General features: G+C 40.1%; 2 protein-coding genes across 3 annotated transcripts; one reads left to right on the forward strand and one right to left on the reverse strand.

Moving 5' to 3' along the window:
• Positions 1-815: 815 nt before the first annotated feature.
• LOC125886318 (myoglobin-like) lies at positions 816-2,493 on the reverse strand. Of its 2 annotated transcripts, XM_049572429.1 has the most exons (4): positions 2,403-2,493; positions 1,712-1,801; positions 1,274-1,493; positions 816-1,154 (listed from the first exon to the last, which is right to left on the reverse strand). In XM_049572429.1, exons 2-4 carry the CDS (start codon positions 1,792-1,794, stop codon positions 1,014-1,016), a joined length of 444 nt encoding a protein of 147 aa, XP_049428386.1. In that variant the 5' UTR covers positions 1,795-1,801; positions 2,403-2,493; the 3' UTR covers positions 816-1,013. The 2 variants fall into 2 exon arrangements, with proteins under 2 accessions (XP_049428386.1, XP_049428387.1); XM_049572430.1 differs by lacking the exons at positions 1,712-1,801; positions 2,403-2,493 and adding an exon at positions 1,585-1,640.
• A 1,767-nt stretch (positions 2,494-4,260) lies between these two features.
• Positions 4,261-16,377, forward strand: serhl (serine hydrolase like). Its single transcript, XM_049572252.1, has 12 exons — positions 4,261-4,453; positions 5,209-5,352; positions 6,420-6,533; positions 7,557-7,598; positions 7,688-7,707; positions 7,822-7,896; positions 9,195-9,304; positions 9,405-9,484; positions 9,598-9,632; positions 9,729-9,805; positions 9,925-10,012; positions 12,417-16,377. Exons 1-12 carry the CDS (start codon positions 4,396-4,398, stop codon positions 12,561-12,563), a joined length of 990 nt encoding a protein of 329 aa, XP_049428209.1. The 5' UTR covers positions 4,261-4,395; the 3' UTR covers positions 12,564-16,377.
• Positions 16,378-20,258: the final 3,881 nt, after the last annotated feature.

The raw sequence follows: 20,258 nt of genomic DNA on the forward strand, positions 1-20,258 counted from the left end.
TTGGATCAGGTGACTAAGAACTGACAGCTAATACTGTGCATGAGGGTCTTTGAGGGCATCCAGAGTTCAAGTGGGGTTTTTAACGTGTGGTATTTTTGCCTTTGTTCGTGAGAGTGCATGTATGTGTGTGTGTGTGTGTGTGTGTGTGTGTGTGTGTGTGTGTGTGTGTGTGTGTGTGTGAAGACACTAAATGTTACTTTTAGACTTGGCCTGATTCCTATCTGGACTGTCAGATGCTGGATTGGCTTCCAGACTACGAGTTTTAGCCAAGAAACCATTTCTCTCATACTTTGTTATTTATACTGAGTATTAATTAGTTCAACAGATCTGATTTATAACTCTATTGCCCTCAGCATATGGATACAGGAGGTGATTAATAAAACAGTGTGTGTTTTTGAAAAGTTTTATTTATTACCAGTATATTACACTGATCACACACAGTCTCATCAAACTCATCTGACATTTTCAAATGCCAATCAAAGTTCTGAAGAGGGAAACTTTTTCATCTCCAATTGTGCAGTCATTTGTCTCTGGCTCAGGCGGTAGATTTTGCAACCCAGAACTAATTATAATTTTCCCTGCAATTGACAATAAAACCCTTGAGAAAAGTCATTCCCACAGAGTATACCTCTTGGTATATATTCCAAAATATAAGTGGATTCAGAAAATCAGTAAATCAGAATCTAGATTGACTGTCTCACATTTAATATACCACCAAAATCCCTGCAGTTTTGGATAATCCCAAAAATATATGTATAGTATGTGTTTTTAATTTTGAGGAAAGGAATAAAGCTAGAAAAAAATAATAAACAGTGTAGAGTAACAGGATTTTATTGGTAATATGTGCCAAAGAGTAACAGCTTGTTATTAGTCATCAGTCTGCCATGATGAATTTCATTTCATTGAAGATTAGTTGTTTACAGATGATTACACCATTTGATTTATTTAATAAAACTCAATCTTTTTTTTTTCTATCACCTGCCCCTGGCATGACTTTATCCTAACTTTAATCTTCACCCGCTGAAGCCAAGCTCTTTGTAGTTGGCCTCAATATCAGCGATGATAGCAGCCATCAGTCTCTTCAGGGCTTGCTGCCCGGGACCATCAAGTCCTGCCTTTTCCTCCATGACTTTACCAAGAATCTCTGCTATCACCTGGAGAGGAAATACCAAGATAATCACACAAACTGCTTTAAATTCAGGTTGGAGGACACAAAAAAATTTAATGCAGCAGATTAACAGATTACATTTTCCCTCATATACATCATCCTCACCTTGAAGTGACCAATGGGGACCTTGTGCTGATTGGCATGAGTTTTGGACAGATTTTTAATAATTTCACCGTGGTTGCCTCTGGTCTTCAGCACCTCACCCAGTTTTGTCAGCACAGTGACACCCTGGGCAGTGAGATCTCCATTACTAGCCAGGTCAGCCTGGGACATGCCAGCAAACTTGGGGAAATGATCCAGGCTTTGTGGGAACTCTTTGAATAAACTGAGAAGAAAAGGAAATGAGAGGATTCATCAGAGATAACACACAAAACAGACACTGAGCTCATGTCCTCACATTGACAAATAAAACTTACAAAAAATGTGATTTAACAGTTAGGGGAATAAATAAAAGCATCCTAAGTGGAGTTTTCCAAAATCCTGGTGACTCTGAAGCACCCGACCTACAGGAAAGAATAATCTTAACTCGTCTGAGCCTCTCACCGCCTCAAAACCAGGTTCCCAATGCCACTGTAGTCCGCCTCCACTGCAGACCAGCACTTGAGCACAGCGTCATAATCAGCCATGATTGATCTAAAATAAAATAAATAATTAATGCTAATAATAACAATAACATACCAAAGTTCCTAGCCCACAACAAGTTCACACTTCTTTTTCACACATTATTTGTTTTGGAGTTTTTCTTATTTGATGGCCAGCAGCTATAAACTGCTGAATGAAAGGGCAAGTCATAACCAGAAATAGGTGGATACATAAACAGTTGCTCTCATGGAGAATGAATCATGTGAAGTGAAACTGGATTCACTGTGAAGATGCACATAAAAATATTACTCCTCAGTATCTCCTCAAGGACAGTTATCTGGATTTTAATTTCTCTCCACAATATTTTTCATGTTTATAATCGTTCTAATTTGATGACCTTGGCACTTAAAAACTGCTTTATTTCTTTACCTTTAATGAACAAAAACAATCTTCACTGGGACATTTCTCTGCATCCAACAAATAAAAACCATGTCTCTGCCAAATTATAACCAAATACTGCTCTAATGAATCCACAATTCTGTTTTTTTCTAGTTATATTTAGTCAGTAAACCCTAAATTCAATACATTTTACCAATAAATATGAATTATTCTAAGAATCGATTATAAGACTGTTACCAAAAGCAGTACCTACCTGCAGAATAGTATAATATCCTTTGTGATTATGCCAAATTCTTGTTGACCTGACTTACTCCCCTCACCTCTTATACTCCCTCCCTCCCTCTGTCCTGTCACACAATTTTTCCAGTCCTCCCATCCGTCTGTCTCTCTGCACGTCACTTCAAATGTCCACAACACCTCTAATCTTAACCTAGAAATTTTTGATTCCATGTGAGTATCATCTCTGATAGGATTACATGTCGCTCTGTGAATATTACACATATATTATGTATCATAATAATATATTATATGTGAAGATTTACTTTATGTTTCATCTCACTGAGCCTTTATATGCCAGTTATCTCATCTGAATAAAGTAGATCATAGATTGAAAAGTATGCTGACTGTGTGTGTGTGTGTGTGTGTGTGTGTGTGTGTGTGTGTGTGTGTGTGTGTGTGTTTACTTGTACATCCACCTTTGTAAGATCTCCATTGGTCCTCACTTGCGGACAAACCTTCAGTGGCCTGTTTGAGGGTTCAGACTTGGTTAAAACAAGGGTTTGGTTAAGGCAACAGTTTGGGTTAGGCATGTAATTGTAATGGGATTTGCATAATGTCAGTGAGGGTCCTCACAAGTATAGAAGTGCAGGGTTGTTTGTGTGTGTGTGTGTGTGGGGACAGTGTTTGGGTCAATCAAGGAGGCAAAGACAACCAGATTGCCTTCTGTTTTCCTCAGAGCTGAGTAAGTGCTGCAGTTTCCAAAGATACGAATCTCATCCACCACTCCCTTCACTGATAGCACTATCCACTTCCTGTTTTGGTTGCGCCATGGTTGACGCACGTCCTTTGTCCAACAAAAGTTATCTCAGGACACTGTTAGTATTTAGCAAGTCTAGTACGCTTAAATGCCCTTAAATTAAATATGCAAGCAATTGATAGTGGTGGTGAGGAAAAATATCTTCTCAAGAGGTGGAAACTTCAAACAGAACCAGGCTCTATGGATGGGGGTTGCAGGAGCAAACACAAAATATGCGAACGTGTAAGACGTGACAACACGAACAGAGATACTGTCTGGGGAAGAAGCAAAGTATTCCGGAGAATAAACAAAGTGCTTAGTGCAAGAAGCCAAGTATGATTGGATCATTTAATTGTGCAATCAACCGTTTTTCTAAAGGATGCGCTGTCTGCCATGTTACATTCACGGTGATTTTACAGCAGCTAAGAGGTGCCATTAGATCCTGCATAAGCTGCACTGACTGGACTGGGTAAAACGTATGCAGTCAAATACATCAGTCCTGCAGCAGGTCCTTCATGATATCATAATTTACACTCAGGTAGCCAAAATGACCTCACCCAGAATTGGCCTGAGCTCGGCATGCCAGCTGAAATTAGCTGGGCTGTCCAGTTGCCCGACTTGGCTGAGACTCGGCATGACTGGCGCCCCACAGTCAGGTAAAATCAGCTGGCCCGATTCTTGCTGCCAGCACTGCCATGACTGGACAGTTTTTTAGTGATTGTATTTTTTAGCTTGGTTTTATCCTCTATTTCATTTTGCTTAATCCTACGAGCCTATATTTCTTTGTCTCTTTTCTCTTATACTTTGACCTTTTTCAAGTTTCGTGTACAGTATATTTCCTGTTTATTGTTGTAGCTATGTTTACTTGATGATAACAATTTCCTGCACTCATTCTATTTTCTGTGTATCTATATAACAATCTCATCATGTCGTGTCCTCACACTGCGTCCTCTCTCCTCGTTCTTGTATATAACTGACCGCTGTGGTAAAGACCATGAGGCCCTCTGCTGGTTAAACCGGTGAAAGGTAAGCCCCTCCTCCCCTGAGCGGGGATTGGTCCATGCCTTAGCTCACGTAGCCGTTCATCCAGTAGCAGCTTCAGCGCGCGTCACGTGGTTTTCAACACCCGGAAGACCGGCCTGGAAAGTCACTCATGTCAGAAGTTTTAAGCTATTTTCTCACTGTTTTACGTTTTTAAACCATCTTTTGTTCAGCAGAGGTGTCCTCCAACATGATGCAGGCTTTGAAAGGCGTCAGACATCTTCAGTCCAGTGCTATAAAACAAGCAGGTAACTCATACATCTGTCTAACGTGTCTGTTAGACTGAGGCAATTTAAAAATAACTTCACTGTGGTTAAGTACCTTTCATTAATGCCTTTTGTTGAACACAGTAGGAATACAGGCCACGTGGTGAACACAGGCAATGGGAAGACACTGATGTGACGGAGACTTTATGCTGTCATGGATTTCTTATTATGAGGATGAGAAATAGCATCAGTGTATTTATATATCTAACTTAAAAAGGCAGGTACACTGGGTTTGACATTAATGTAGGTATTATAGCCAGATTGCTTAAAAATCAAGAATCTTCATTTGTGTTATTTGTGCTGTGTTGTTCTGTAATTCAATTTATGATGAAGCAAAAATGCCAAACATTTCTTGGTTATACTTTCTGAATGGGGAGAATCTGCCCCATTTCCCTGTCCTCTATCATTATAAATTAAATATCTTTGGCTTTCGGACTGTTAGTAGAACAAAACAAGCAATTTGAGACATCATCCTCTGCTCCCAGAACTTGTGTTATACAGAGAAAAGCAATTGTTTCAGAAGTAAACAAAAAAAAACCTCCTTAAAGACCTGGTCACAAAGCTATTCCAGTGACAAGTTACATCTTCTTTTTGAAAGAGTGAGTGTATCTTTCAGTGAATATCACTGGTGAGACGAAAACTAACAGTGCCACCAGACTGGATCTCGAGACGATAGGCCACAGAAAAGGATACAGCCTTTCATGCGTATCACTAAACCACAGTGTCATTGTGTCCAGTTTCAGAGCTCTCCTTCCCGGTGCCATGGGGAGAAATCAAAGGGAAAGTCTGGGGTCCTGATCACGGTCGACCTGTGCTGTGCCTGCACGGATGGGCTGACAACTGTGGCACATTCAACACCCTCATTCCCCTGCTACCCAAAGGTAAATGTTGTTCATGTGAATCTTAACGCTGCTTTAAACATCCCAATTTCAACTCTTCTCACTTATATTATTGTGCATAAAAGTTTTTCCACGTGCCTCATTTATTTCAAAAAGTAAAATATACCCCCCCAAAAAAGTCACAGTTTTGAACCGTCAAAACGCTCATTCACTGCCATTGAAACTGACTGCTCAACATTTCTTCATGTTCTCTAAATTACTTTATTTATACACATAGTATATGCCATATATATCAACACGTGTCAGCCAATTCCTGCTGCCACTCACAGTGAAGAACTTTAGCTACAAGTCAACCTTTTTGGGAAATTATACTCTGAATGAGGGCGGACATTTTCCGTGGTTTCCTCAGAACTTTCTGCTTCACACAGGTTTATGGTGTTTGTTACATGCAAATGTGTACTTTTGCTGATCTTGTTGGGCAGTTTCCTGACAATAAGAAGCTCCCTGGTACTACAGGGAGAGTGGCCTCTGGACTAAGACTTGTATTTACTATTTAAACGGACCTGCCTCCCAGCTATATACTCAACAATAACGACATTTAAAGGCAAACACAGACCAGAAGCCCCCTGGTTTGTCCCTGAGTATGGCCAACTTTCCTCCAGACATCATCCCTTGCCAGAACACTGTCTGGATAATTGAATTTGTCTAATTCGATACTACTCTCAGAAGACTACCCAGCACATGCAGGTGTATAGTGTTTGACTATTTAGACTTTACCTGAGGACAGTGTGCATCTGTGCAGTGCATCTTTCCCTGCTGGTGCTGCCACTCAGCTGTTACAACAGCTGCCTCCCATCTAAAATGACAGGGGTTTGCACTCTTTTCTGGCCTATATTCATGATGCTGGATAATGATATTACTACCACTTCCCTTCAGCAAGACATTAGGGATTGTTTTTGTGCTGACGTGCTGTCTTTCAGCTAAAGTGAACACATTCAAATTTTCTTCAGAATTTTTTTTTGTTTTTTGTTGTTGTTTTTGTGTCCTTGAAGAGATAATGTGACAATCACTTGGTGAGACTCAGTCCTTCTCTCTGTCCTTCCTGTCAGAGTGCAGATACGTGGCAGTGGACCTGTCAGGTCACGGTTGGTCGTCGCATCGTCCTCCTGGAGTTTTCTACAATTTTCCTGGGTATCTGCTGGATGTACGCAGGGTCATTGACGGTATGTGAGTTCAAGAAGTTGCACGACATATTTAGGCACGAATTCAAATGACACATCGATGATAGTTAAGGCAACAAGCTACATCTCTGTGGGAATGCAGTGTGTCCTGGAGCTTGGTGATAATTTGTTATTATTAGTTATCGCCTTCCAGTGGAAACACGTCTTGATTATATGAACCAAAATAAATGATTCTGAGCAGATGTAATTATAAACTGAGAGTTATTTAGATATTGAAGGGGTTTCTTTTTCCTATATTAAGAGTTATCCTGACAAATGTGTTACAGTTGAACTCAGTTTATTGCCTTGAACAGTAAATAGCAAAATTGCAGGGGCGTTGGTAGCATAGTGGATAGTGTCAGCGCCCCATGCACAGGGCTCGAATTCAGCTAGCGGCCCCCTGCTGCATGTGAGTCCCCACTCTCTCTAAGTGTATTTTATTATGTTAAAATTACTGTTTATTTAAATGGCGTCCGGTGGGTTTGATGATAGCGATTTCTGGGCTGTTCCAGATAAAATAGAAAGGATCTTTCTCTGCAACAAAAATGTCTATCACCGCAGGGAATCCTTTCCATAATGTTGTCAGACACTTACAGTAAGAATCTGAGCCTCAGTGGCAAAAACAAGCACTTTTAGTGGACATAAATTGACACGTTTCACAGCCGCTGGTTGCAGTGATCTCACTCAAAGCTAGAACACTTTTTTGAAGAAGAAAAAAAGGTCAGTCTGATTAGTCACTTTGATGCAAAAACATAGGAAAATAGGGTCGAGGTTGAAAAATACCAAAGTAACCGTTTAACATTTATTTTTGTCAAATCAAAGATTTATGTTGCATACATGTGCCATTATAGTTTATTCATTCTTAAAATCAAAACTATGATTGCTATAGTGATATATTTCAATCACCCAGCTCCAGTGCATCTGTGTTGCAGTTAAACCACATTAGCAACATTGTCTTTCAAGTAAAAACAGTCTCTGTGATGAGATACTAAACCAGGTTGATGATCTGTGAAATTACTCCTACAGCTCTGCAGTGGAGTAAATTCTCCATCATAGGCCACAGCATGGGTGAGTGCAGCTTTACAGCAGAATTAGAGCAATTACAATGCTTGTGGTATATTTATATGTACATTTCATTTTTTTTATTTGAATTTCAGGTGGTAACATTGCTGGAATGGTAAGTGACAGTGTCATGACAGGCCACTGTTTTCACATGATACACATGCTGTCTCTGTAGAGAGTATTTTGCTGTACAGTGTGTTATTCAGTAACTATATTGTGTTTTCCACAGTTCAGTTCACTGTATCCTGAGATGGTGGATGCTCTTGTTTTGCTGGACTCATATGGATTCTTACCCACAGATCCGGTAATTAAACAGTTTTTTTTTTTTTTATAAATCAGAATAGACTGCAGTTACTACAGAGCTGTAATTTGTTTAGTTAAGGGTGAAGAAAAACATAATCTGCTTTGAAATTGTGTTTCAAAATCTTATTACATTTTTTACGCCAGGCTTCACAACAATTTCATAAGTCCTCCCACATGTTAAGAATTTATTGTTGCATCAGGCAGTTTTAAGAAAAAAACAATAACAAAAAGAGATATATGTGCAGCCCTTTATAATAATAAACAATTCTAGGTTTTATCGTCCATACTGGCTTTCCATCATGCTTTAATACTTTCCTTTGTGTGATCATGAACATGTGGTGTTTAACCCTTTGAAACCTGAGCGAATTGGCTTGAAAATTCGAAATATGAAAATTAGTTTAAAACAAAAGAAAAAAGAAAAAAAATCAAAGCATGAAAATTAGTAAAACTAAAAGAAAGGAAAGAAAGTTAAAAACAAACACACAAGGACATGACCTGGAAAAAAAGTGCTTAAAAATTATAAGAATTCTGTAACATCATTATAAATACAGTTTTTCCCTACGTTTTTTTTCTTTTTTCCCTTTTTAAAAAATAATATTCTAAATCTGTACATTTTTGCAATATGTGGGGCATTTCTTACAAGTTGCTCTTTGCCTTTTTCCCATGTTTTTGAAAGAAATTGCACCAACATGGTCAGGGTTCAAAGGTTTAAATACTTGCGCAAGGCACCTGCTGGCAGCACAAGAAATGTGATGTTGCTGCAAGTTTCAAAGGGTTAAAAGGTCTTTAAAAGTCTTACATTTAAGTGGATGAAGCCTGCGGAAACCCATCGCTCCACCAAACATGCAGAGCAGTATGTACAAAGGAGAAGGAAAGACGAGTTGCTCATCTATGGAGTTCAAATTTACTGTTGGAAAAAAAACAGTGTTGCAGGAGCTCCTGTCTGGAGAGAGCAACGTCTGTCTGTAGTGCCCCCAGATAATCTGAGTACAAGACCCCCGAACTCTCTACAAGACTGTACGACTTCATAACAATTTCTAATGAATTCTGGATTGTGAGTAAATGGAAAAAAATGTGTAGGTCGCTTGACATTTTGAAAGGCATCACATTTAATAAATGCTTTTGTCACCAGTGTAATTAAATCTAACACAGTTTTGTCCTTTGGGTCAGGGCGAACTGCGAAGCGTTCATTTAATGTTATTGCCTGACTCCATAATATTCCAGAGCTGTGCTGTACTGTCCACTCTTGTCAGTACTTCTGAATTGCTTCATTGATCATTTATGTCTGTTTTCTTGCAGAAAGAAATGCTTGAAGTAATGAGGCAGGGGACGGATCAGATGATTGAGTATGAAAAAATGACGAGAGAGAAGACGAGGAGAGTCTACACTTATGAAAATGCAGTAGAGAGGTGTTACACCTTCCTATTCATGTTGCTTTTAAAATACTACTGCATATCCACTTATCCAGTGATGTGAGTGTTTTCTTATGAAGCCTTTTATTTCTTTCAGGCTGTTGGCTGCAAACCCAACTCTGTCTGAACACTCTGTGCGCATCCTTTTAGAGCGAGGTATAGTTGAAGTTGAAGGAGGTACGTCTTTATCTTTCCCTTCCCCTCTGCTTTTATGTTGATCCTGGGCTCTCCTGTTAGAGCAGAATGAGTTAACTCTTTGGATACATTCTGAATGTATTTTTCTGTTGCAGGTGTGGCCTTTACCAGAGACTTTCGGATTAATCTGGTAGGTTTTTGTTGAACTACGCCAACTGAGTGTCGTATGCAGCCCATAAAATGTGTGTATAGTACTACATATGTATTGTTTGACTGTTGTTTTCAGAAAAATACATCGCGCATCAGTTTTGAGCAGGCTCTGGAATTGCAGTCGGGGATACAAGCCCCCGTTTTAGTTGTTATGTAAGTTTTTCTTCCACTTCACATTTCCCTATTACATGTACCAATCTCAGCGCAATGAAAAATATACCTCACCAATATACACACCATCTTTTTCTTGTCTTTCTTCTTTGTCTTTCCAGAGCAGAGGACGGCTTTGAGAAACTATTTGTGAAACCAGAGCACAGACCATTTACATCAGCAATTCTCCAGGCCTATAGGGACAGAAATGTGAGTGTGTTTTTACAGCGTTTGTGTAAAGTACGTACGCTTGCATCTTGGTGTTTATTTTTAGCCGTTAAGCCTGTGTGTGTGTAATTGTGCCTAGTAGACAGACAGGCAGGCAGACGGACAGACAGAGGGCTGCACAGATGCAAAAGTAGCTGCGTAGTGTGAGCTCAGTGTCTCAGAGGCAGCAGAAATCTTTATAGCTGTGAACCTCAAACACTGACCTACATACTGGAGCTCGGTCAAGTGCTGCTGATGAGAGAGAAAACAAAAGACGCGCGTCAACTTAGCATCTCCAGTGATTGTCTCTTTCCAAGTTAGCTGGTGATAATAACAATAAAAATCAGCTACTGTACAACAGAGGAGAGGTTGGGATGTCAGAATACTAATGATTTTAGAGCGGCTATAATCAGTATTTCTATAATAATATCAATGAAATGAAATGAAAAGAGTCCCTTCACTTCTTATCATAAATAGCTGGTCCATGCTTTTTTTTTTTTTTTTTTTTTTTTGGACAAAACAAATGTCTCGAGGAGGCCCACACAGCCTCAATATGTGCCCGGCATAGCCTCTTTCAGTATAAGGTGCATTGCCTTCATTTCTCAAAAGTCAAACTCTAAAATGTTCTCAGATGTTGATTTCACTTGTGACAGGCGCAGACTTTCTCCTGCACCCTTAGCACACTCATTCTGTCTGAGTCCTAATTTTTGGGGTTCGATCCTCAAAACACTGTCAGATATTTTTAAAATGAAAATTTACCTAGATCCTTTGACAGCTGTTTTGGCATAGCAGGAGAGGGAAATAAGAATCTTTTAAAGATCAAAACTCAAAACAGTGAGATTTGTCACTTTATTAGCATGTAGATAAATCTTTCTCCACTGGAAGAACCCTCATCCACTGAGTCCAGCTCAGTGGATGAGGAAAGTGATGCAGAATTTCAAACTTGAGAAACTTAGGTTCACATTAAATGGCTCTTCTGATAGATTAATGAGAAAATTGAATCCATTTATGGAATATTAAAAATTAGACTCTAAGCACCCACTTTATTGATTGACTCGAAGTAAGTCACATTTACTTTTGTTCTACATCCTGCCTCGAGATCCAGTCCTTGAAATCACAAACAGGACTGGTGACAAGGGACAACCCTGGCGGAAGTCAACACCAGCTGAAAGCATGTTTGACTTTACGCCAAGTATGCGGACACAGCTCTCACTATGGGCATACAGAGACCAGATGGCTCGTAGCAGTGAGCCCAGTACCCGTACCCGGGTAAACGAATACCCTCCTGATTCTTGGAGGGGATATAGCATTGCTGGGTAGAGGGATGTTTGGAATGCTTTGCTTGGTCTGCTGCCCCCGTGATCTGGCCTCGGATAAGCGGATAAGCGGATGGATGGATGGATGGATGCATGCTATATAGCAGTTTATATGTTGTTAAAAAAACACTAAAAATATGTTTTAAAAAACAGGGCTGCTTCATCAGTTCGCACCAAGGTTCCAAGAATCCTGAACAGAAAAGGTTCAAGAACCAGAGTTAATCTGGTGGAAAAGGGGTATCAGTGTCATTTCTAGCAGCAGCAGGCAGCTGTTTTCAGTCAGAAAGCTCTAAAAAACTGACTGTACACCAATTGCTCAGCACCAAACATCAGACAGACTCAGTGAGAGGAGATCTAGTGAACAGCTAAGCTAAAGAGCTAGATATTTCTCACAGGAGTTAGATGGAGACCAAACACAAAGCTAAAGCAGTGAAAATTGGACATACATTATTCATGTGGACACAAACACGACTCCAAATCAGTGTTGCTCTGTAACAGCTGGATGTGTAAATAAGCAACTGTTTGCAAACAATGTTATCATATCAACTTAAAAAGTAGATGATGTGTCAGTGTTGTGCTCACAACTTGTTTGTACTGCCCTTAAATTAATCCAAAACATGCTGACTGCCCCCTGGTGGCTGGCTGCAGAATAGGTCAGAAACCCCTCCATGTTGGAGGGTGGGACATGGGCCACGTCAAACACATTTTTCACAAAGATGGCTTCTGTCATTTTAGGTAATTAGGGGGTGCTGATGTATGTTCAAGTATTAATTTTTCTGTTTGGTTTAAATTAATTATTTGATGCTATAAAAAGGGGTTTAATGTCATGATTGACAGCTGTGTGTGCCAATCGGTGTGCTCGAGATCAATGCAGCTGCTTGCAATTGGGTCAAATGGCGGGAACTCAATACCACAGAGATCACTTCTGCACAGACTCTGGCTCCAAATGATGTCATCAGCTCAAGATGGCAGCGGCTGTACCTGTGATATTTTGGCTTCATTTTTGTACAGTGGGAGGCATTTCATCTAGATTTACAATCATTGCCTACACTAATATCTCTCACACTCATCTTTTTGTTTCTTTCTTTCAGCACTCTGTGGTGGTGACGGTACCAGGCGATCATCATATCCATCTGAATAACCCCGAAGTCGTTGCTCCACTTGTGTCTGACTTCCTGCTGACCAAACTGTTGAAACGGACAGCTAAACAAACAGAAAAACAGGCCTCAGTGTCATAGCAAACACACATACACACACACACACAAACAGGCACACACATCAGTTTTGCCTTAAGTCATATTTCACTTCTGGTGAAAACAATTATTTAACGTGTATTTATACTTAACAGTTTACACTCAACTTGGGAGCTTAAATCTGTCAAACAGCTATTGTAGCATCAAATCATTTAGGTTAATTTTAGTTTTGGTGGACTCCTAAATTATTTAAAGCAGCTGTGCGTAACTTGTTATAGCGCCCCTTTGGTCGAAGCGGTATCACACCCACACCCTGGTGTCGTAAAATTCTGACTGCAGCCGGCATTCAGCTTCATTCGTAAAATCTCGACTGCAACCGGCAATTACCGCATGCATTTGTTTTGGAGAGCGAGAGGATCAACGTTACTAACATTCTTATAAACTGAGGACAACTGCCTGCTGTATATTTGTGTTCATGGTCACAGATAATTTTGTGGCGTTTGTTGCAACGTTACTAGACAAAAGTGGTTCACACCAGCTAACATTACATGTAGCTTGCTTATAACTTCCATGTCGCGGTATATTCTCTAAATAAAAACAAAAATTACATACCTGTCGATTAGGAAAAGGGCCAACTCGGGATCAGTTTTAGAACCTTTCATTTCTCTCAGTTCTCTCCACTTGGTGAATGCCCGACCGAGGTTTACATGTGTTTGGGCTCGAGCCCTGTTCTTTTTCTTTTTCTTTTAGATGGTGTTCATTCATTATCAAAAGTACAACCAAGTCCTCATAGATACGCCTCTGGTAAAACTGTTAGGTGTTATGTGTTCAGCACTGCCCGTTGTGTACTGCTTACTCGAAGAACACTGTAAACACGGCTTCTTCTTCTGTGGTTTAATCGCTGCGGGCCGCTGCGGGCGAGCAGAATCACTTCCGCCTCGGGTGCCGTATTCTGGTTTGCTGACTTCCGCTGTGTGTCCGACCCGACCGAGGCTACGCTAAATAGCCATATAGAGAAAGGCTTTTTTGTCACTGCTGGGTTCAAATAAATATGCGGATCTTCAAGGGGGGGTGATACGAACTAGGGGCAGTTTTATAAATGGTAAAAAGTTCCGCACAGCTGCTTTAATGTTTGTTAATAGATATTGATGTGTATTGTTGTTGAGTGTCAGTGCCATTGTGGGTAAAATGAGCCATGTTTTACACCAAGCTGCTTCTCTTTAACTCCAGATGGTCGGTAAGATGTTGAGTAAGATGAGAGAGACAGATCAGCCAAAGAACAAAAACGGCCAAATTAGTGTTCTGGCACAGTTCGTATCTTTTGCTTTTTGATCCAGTGAATAGATATCACTCGGTTCAGTGGATTCATATTAAGTCTGTGTTGGACAGATGTTATCCTTTGTGCTGACAAGAGTCAACAACTGGCTTTCATGTGGTGTTTTGTGTGTGATGAGGATGGCATGATACATTAAGAGACATTAGCTTAAAGGAGTACTCCACCTTTTGGGCATTACACTCCTGTAACCTTGTTGAAATCACAAGTTGTCAAAACCTGGCGCCTATATTACCCACAATGCAACTCACAGACACTGCCTTTAGTTGAATGTTAACTTAACCAGTGGAACAGAAGGACAAATAGAAAAGCTGGCAATGGAGGGACTTTGGTCAATAATGCTCAATGTAAACTGCAGATACAAGTTAACGTGGTGTTAGATTAAATGTCACAGGGTTATTTAAGCCTCTCAGATCCAAATGACTAGGAATGTAAGGCAAGACAAGTTTCAGAGTTGTATACGCACAATTTAACTTAAATGGACAGTTTCAGAAAAGTAAGGTCTTTCTCTGTCCTCTAAGGTTGAAAGTCTCATATCTTTTTCACCTCTGACAAGTGTGGTCAGAAGTGTGTTTTGTTGCACCTGAATATACACACAACCATGACAGCACTGGGTCCTGAGGGACACCTGTACATCACTGCAGCAAGATGATAAGCTAAAACAATGAAGGTCAGCAAAGACAAGATTTTCAGGGGGTGTTAAAGGATTACTGCACCCCACATGATCAGATTTATGTATCGGTTACTTCCCCTGTGTTACCTTGAATTGATGAAAACTTAGTCATTCTTGCATGCTTCCAATGGGAACAAAGAATCGAAAAACAGAGAAAATTATTGATAAATTGAATCATAGGGGACTGTGTTCCACAGCAGCAAACTGTAACCAAACATCTGTTGACAAACTGTCACACAACTCGTGCACTGTAATCCACGTCTCATTTATCCAGACGTACGCTCAGTATTTACCAAACAAACAGCCTGTTCTGACAAGTAAAACTTATCTATGCTCTCGTCAAAGCCAGACTCCATTGACAAAAACAGTAAAGTTACCTCGCTGAACAAGGGAGGTGCTTGTCTACTGCTGCCTTGATCACTTAGTTTGTGTTACTGTGTAACTTTGATGTTTTAAAGGATCAGTTGGAATTTACACAATAACATAAGCTCCCGATTGAGGCAGCAAAGTAAACGTACTGTTTTCGTCAGTGGAGTCTGGCTTTGAAGAGAGCGTAGATAAATTTTACTTTAAGTTCAGTAACCTATCAGATAGGGCCGTCTGTTTGGGAAGTACTGAGCATACAGCTGAATAAACAAGACTTGGATTATACTGCATGAGTTGTGTGAGAGTTTGTAAAAAGATCATTCAATATAATATTGCTGCTGAGAAAAACAAAGTTTTCTTCACAAGTTAACATGACATGGGGTGAGTAATTAAAATACAGATGGTCATATGGGGAGTGAAGTATTCCTTTATTTTACTTTTAAATAAAATTATGTGAAAGTATATAATATTTTTTTAATGACAGTGTGAGAACAATGAGACATCTTGCCTCTCTCATTTAGAACAATAAAAGTAACACCTCTCAATACAATCTAGTCCAGCACAACCTCACCTGTAACAATAACCTCAATAATGAATTGGATTTACACATTTCTGACAGTGCCAACACAGATGTTTAGCTTTAGATGTTGTGGCTGAGCTGCTGTGTTGGACTGCATTCGATTGTACAGATGTGCCTAATAAAGTTCTTGTTAGTGTTTGAGGCTGCAGAACTCTGTTTGGTGCTCTCCTGCCGTCCTGCAGTACAGACTGCTGTGTATTTGCAGGCAGTAGTTTTATCACCTTGTAGCTGCTATCTTTGAGGATTGTTTGAAATGCGCTGTGGCAGCTCAGGTGTCTTAGAAGTCTGCTGCCTGTTGTAAATATTTTAGCAGTTAGACAATTTCTCTGAAGTGTGTGTGTGTGTGTCCTCATGTTTAATCTCAAAGTTAGTGAGCTGTGGGAGAAAGAGTGTGTACCTGAGTGCCACAGAGAGCAGAGGATGAATCTTAACAAGTGCACAATAGTTTCACAGTATCTTTTTTTACTGCTTGTTTTCGGTAATTAAGCAGTTAAACTATGTTAAGAATGAATTGAATGAATTTGGAGGATTATGTTGGAAATCTACAAAACTACACTTCCTTAAATCTTAAGCAATAATTTAATCTTTGATTATTTAACCTTTTACTACTGTCATCGTCTGTTGTCATCATTTGTTTTTCTGTGATCTAATTTTAAATATTAAACGTATTCATATTTATAATGTGTTTTACATGCTGTCTGGTGTAAATATTTACCCATGAAAATAATTCATGACATTTGCATAAAATTTCCTTTTCTCTAAAATGTCAAAATGCAGACAAATTGCACATTTTGCATTTGTGCAAACTTTGCGTTTTGTGATAGCCATCCAATAAATCTTTAAAGAAACATGCAGTGGTTTGACAGCTGTTTAAGGGATGTGGACAGTTATATGTATTTTAAACAATATCTTGGAGCACAGAAGAACTTTTAGGAGAGGAAAAACAATGTAGTTATCCTGGATAATTGTTACAGATGTGTAAAATACAGCTACAGTGGCCTAGAAAAATGTGTGCACCCCTGGTCAAAATTTCATTTATTATGAAAAGCTAAGCAAGTAAAAGATGAGCTGATTTCCAAAAAGCAAAATGTTAATGATGACACATTGCTCTATTTTAAGCTTTTTTATTTTAATCTTTTACAGTTTCAAAATAACAAAAAAGGAAAAGGGCCCAAAGCAAAGGTTTAGTCATCCTGCATTGTCACTAATTAGTAGCGCCCCCTTTGGCAAGTATCACAGCTTCTTAATGCTTTTTGTAAATGTCATTCAGTTCTTGTTTGGGAGATTTTCACCCATTCTTCATTATGGTCTAACCACAGATTTTTAATGATGTTTGGGTCGGGGAACTGTGAGGGCCATGGCAAAACCTTCAGCTTGTGCCTCTTGAGGTAGTTCATTGTAGATTTTAAGGTGTGTTTAGGATCCTTGTCCTGTTGTAGAAGCCATCCTCTCTTCATCTTCAGCTTTTTTACAGATGCTGTGATGTTTGCTTCCAGAATTTGCCACTGGCTGCAGCACAAGCCCAAAGCATGTTGGAACCACCCCCGTGCTTAACAGCTGGACAGGTGTTCTTTCATGAAATTCTGCACCCTTTTTTCTCCAAACATACCTTTGCTCACTGCATTCATTAAGTTATTTTTTTTAACTTCATCAGTCCACACAACTTATTTCCAAAAAACATCAGGCTTGTTCAAATCTTCCTTTTTGTTGTGAGGGCGCAGGAAAGGTGTACTTCTGATGACTCTCCATGAAGGTCATATTAGTGTAGGTGTGGCTGCACAGTAGAACAGTGCACCACCACTCCAGAGTCTGATGAATCGTCCTGCAGGTCTTTTGCAGTTAAACGGGGGTTTTGATTTGCATCTCTATCAATCCTATGAGCAGCTCTCTCAGAAAGTTTTCTTGGTTTTTCAGACCTCAACTTGACCTCCACAGTTCCTGTTAGCTGCTATTTCTTAATTACATTACAAACTGAGGAAACAGCTACCTGAAAAGACTTTGCTATCTTCATATAGCTTTCTGCTGCTATGTGGGTATCAGTTATTTTAGTTTTCAGAGTGCTGGGCAGATGTTTAGAGGAGCCCATGGCTGCTGATTGTTGGGACAAGGTTTCAGGAGGCAGAGTATTTATAAAGCTTTGAAATTTTCATCACCTCTTCTTTCATAATGATGATTGTGAACAAGCTATAACCCTAACAAGGTAATGGTGCTCCTTTACTTTTTGTCACTCGAAGATTGTACAAAACAAAAGTAATACACTAATCTTGCGGATTCTGTCCTTTACCCTTGCAAGGCTGCTGGAGGGGTCGTGGAAATTTGCCCATCCAGTCCATGCTTTGTGGACTTGGAGAAGGCTTACGACCACGTCTTTCGGGGGGTCTTGTGGGGGTACTGCAGGAGTATGGGGCACCAAGTTCGCTGCTACAAGCCATCTGGTTCCTGTATGACCAAAGTGAGAGCTGTGTCTGCATACTCTGTGTAAAGTCAAACACTTTCTGGGTGGGTGTAGGCGGCCGCAGTTTTTAGAGCCAGGCGCTGCAGTTGCTCTCCACCGACTGCACTGCCTGGCTCTCACCTGATCTAACAGCTCATTGGTTCAGATGTCGACTCAACAATATGACGTTTTAGATAAACTACTCATTTGTGTTGAATTCTAGAGATTAAGATTGTATTTGTCTGACCTGAAGGTTTATTCTGTGAACAGAAAACATGTTGTGTGACTGATGGTGAGAACAAACTGATATATGGGTCTGATCACTTTTTTAATGAACTAACATCATTCCAGACAGGATGTAAGTGTGTCTGTGACTTCCTGTATGGACTGAAGGCTGCTGGAAAGGCCAAATTCCATTCCGATCCCTTTCAGACTCGCTGACTTAGAGGCGCGTTCATGTGAAGTGCGTGAGTGTGTGAGGGCTGTCCCACTGTCAAATCTTCAAGTCAGTGAGTCAGTGAGTGAGCCCTTTATGCCCCCTTACCGTAGGTCAGCATTGATGCGGACTTACGTTAAGGAAATTACCCACAGTTCATAGCGTTGTGACGTCAAACACACACACACAATACAGGGGTTGCTTGGAACACCGGAAGTGTTATAAAAAAAAAACACCCCGAAAACACAGTTGGCAGATATAGAAACGGTAATGTTATGGAAGGAGAGCGAAAAAAACTGATAGATAAACAATGAAACATTACATTAACAAGGATTTAAGATGGTACATAAACACAGATGAAGTCAGAGGAATACCACTGGTTATACTCCACACACAAAGAATATATAGGCTATCTACACTGCCTGGCCAAAAAGTCGCCACCTGGATTTAACTAAGCAAATAGGTACGAGCCTCCTATTGGATAATTACTGCATGGGCGATTATCTTTCAGCTGGCAACAAGTTATTTAACCCCAACTGGTGCAATGAGTTGCTTCTCATTTCCTAAACAACCATGTCGAAAGATAGTTAGTCTGTTTGAGAAGGGTCAAATCATTGGCATGCATCAAGCAGAGAAAACATCTAAGGAGATTGCAGAAACTACTAAAATTGGGACTTAAGAACTGTCCAACGCATTATTAAAAACTGGAAGGATAGTGGGGACCCATCGTCTTCAAGGAAGAAATGTGGCCTGAAAAAAATCCTCAATGATCGTGATCGGCGATCACTTAAACGTTTGGTGAGATCAAATCGAAGAAAAACAACAGTAGAACTCAGGGCTATGTTTAATAGTGAAAGTAAGAGCATTTCCACACGCACAATGCGAAGGGAACTCAAGGGATTGGGACTGAACAGCCGTGTAGCCTTAAGAAAACCACTAATCAGTGAGGCTAACCGGAAAAAAAGGCTTCAATTTGCTAGGGAGCATAAAGATTGGACTCTGGAGCAATGGAAGAAGGTCATGTGGTCTGATGAGTCCAGATTCACCCTGTTCCAGAGTGATGGGCGATCAGGTAAGAAGAGAGGCAGATGAAGTGATGCACCCATCATGCCTAGTGCCTACTGTACAAGCCTGTGGGGGCAGTGTTATGATCTGGGGTTGCTGCAGTTGGTCAGGTCTAGGTTCAGCAACAGTATGTGCTCAAAGAATGAGGTCAGCTGACTACCTGAATATACTGAATGACCAGGTTATTCCATCAATGGATTTTTTCTTCCCTGATGGCACGGGCATATTCCAAGATGACAATGCCAGGATTCATCGGGCTCAAATTGTGAAAGACTGGTTCAGGGAGCATGAGACATCATTTTCACACATGGATTGGCCACCACAGAGTCCAGACCTTAACCCCATTGAGAATCTTTGGGATGTGCTGGAGAAGGCTTTGCACAGCGGTCAGACTCTACCATCATCAATGCAAGATCTTGGTGAAAAATTAATGCAACACTGGATGGAAATAAATCTTGTGACATTGCAGAAGCTTATCAAAACAATGCCACAGCGAATGCGTGCCGTAATCAAAGCTAAAGGCGGTCCAACAAAATATTAGTGTATGACCTTTTTTTTTGGTGGTGACTTTTTTTTTGGCCAGGCAGTGTATATATCTATCTCTCTCTCTAGATAGATAGATAGATAGATAGATAGATCTATAGATATATATTCTTTGTGTGTGGAATATATGCTGACAATAACCGATAAACGATCACGCCCAGAGCTGCCAATGTCAACAACATTTTGTAGAGAGGGGGATAAGTGCTGTCCCATTTCTATTTGTAGCATATGGAGCCCTTTCAGACTCTCACACTCAATCACTTACAGCTGACGTCAGTTAAGTCAGTGAGGGTTCAGGGCTTGATTCTTT

This window comes from Epinephelus fuscoguttatus, linkage group LG3 (genome assembly GCF_011397635.1).
Source record: "Epinephelus fuscoguttatus linkage group LG3, E.fuscoguttatus.final_Chr_v1".
Lineage (NCBI taxonomy): Eukaryota > Metazoa > Chordata > Actinopteri > Perciformes > Serranidae > Epinephelus > Epinephelus fuscoguttatus.

Bases quoted from the DNA above. Each gene is read 5' to 3' on its own strand.
- LOC125886318 (XM_049572429.1), bottom strand. From the start codon at position 1,794: ATGGCTGATTATGACGCTGTGCTCAAGTGCTGGTCTGCAGTGGAGGCG. The intron at 1,494-1,711 runs GTGAGAGGCTCA...TTTTCTTCTCAG, and splicing joins GGGAACCTGGTTTTGAGGCG to TTTATTCAAAGAGTTCCCAC. The intron at 1,155-1,273 runs GTGAGGATGATG...TTTCCTCTCCAG, and splicing joins TCCCCATTGGTCACTTCAAG to GTGATAGCAGAGATTCTTGG.
- serhl (XM_049572252.1), top strand. From the start codon at position 4,396: ATGATGCAGGCTTTGAAAGGCGTCAGACATCTTCAGTCCAGTGCTATA. The intron at 4,454-5,208 runs GTAACTCATACA...CATTGTGTCCAG, and splicing joins CAGTGCTATAAAACAAGCAG to TTTCAGAGCTCTCCTTCCCG. The intron at 9,806-9,924 runs GTAAGTTTTTCT...TTGTCTTTCCAG, and splicing joins GCCCCCGTTTTAGTTGTTAT to AGCAGAGGACGGCTTTGAGA.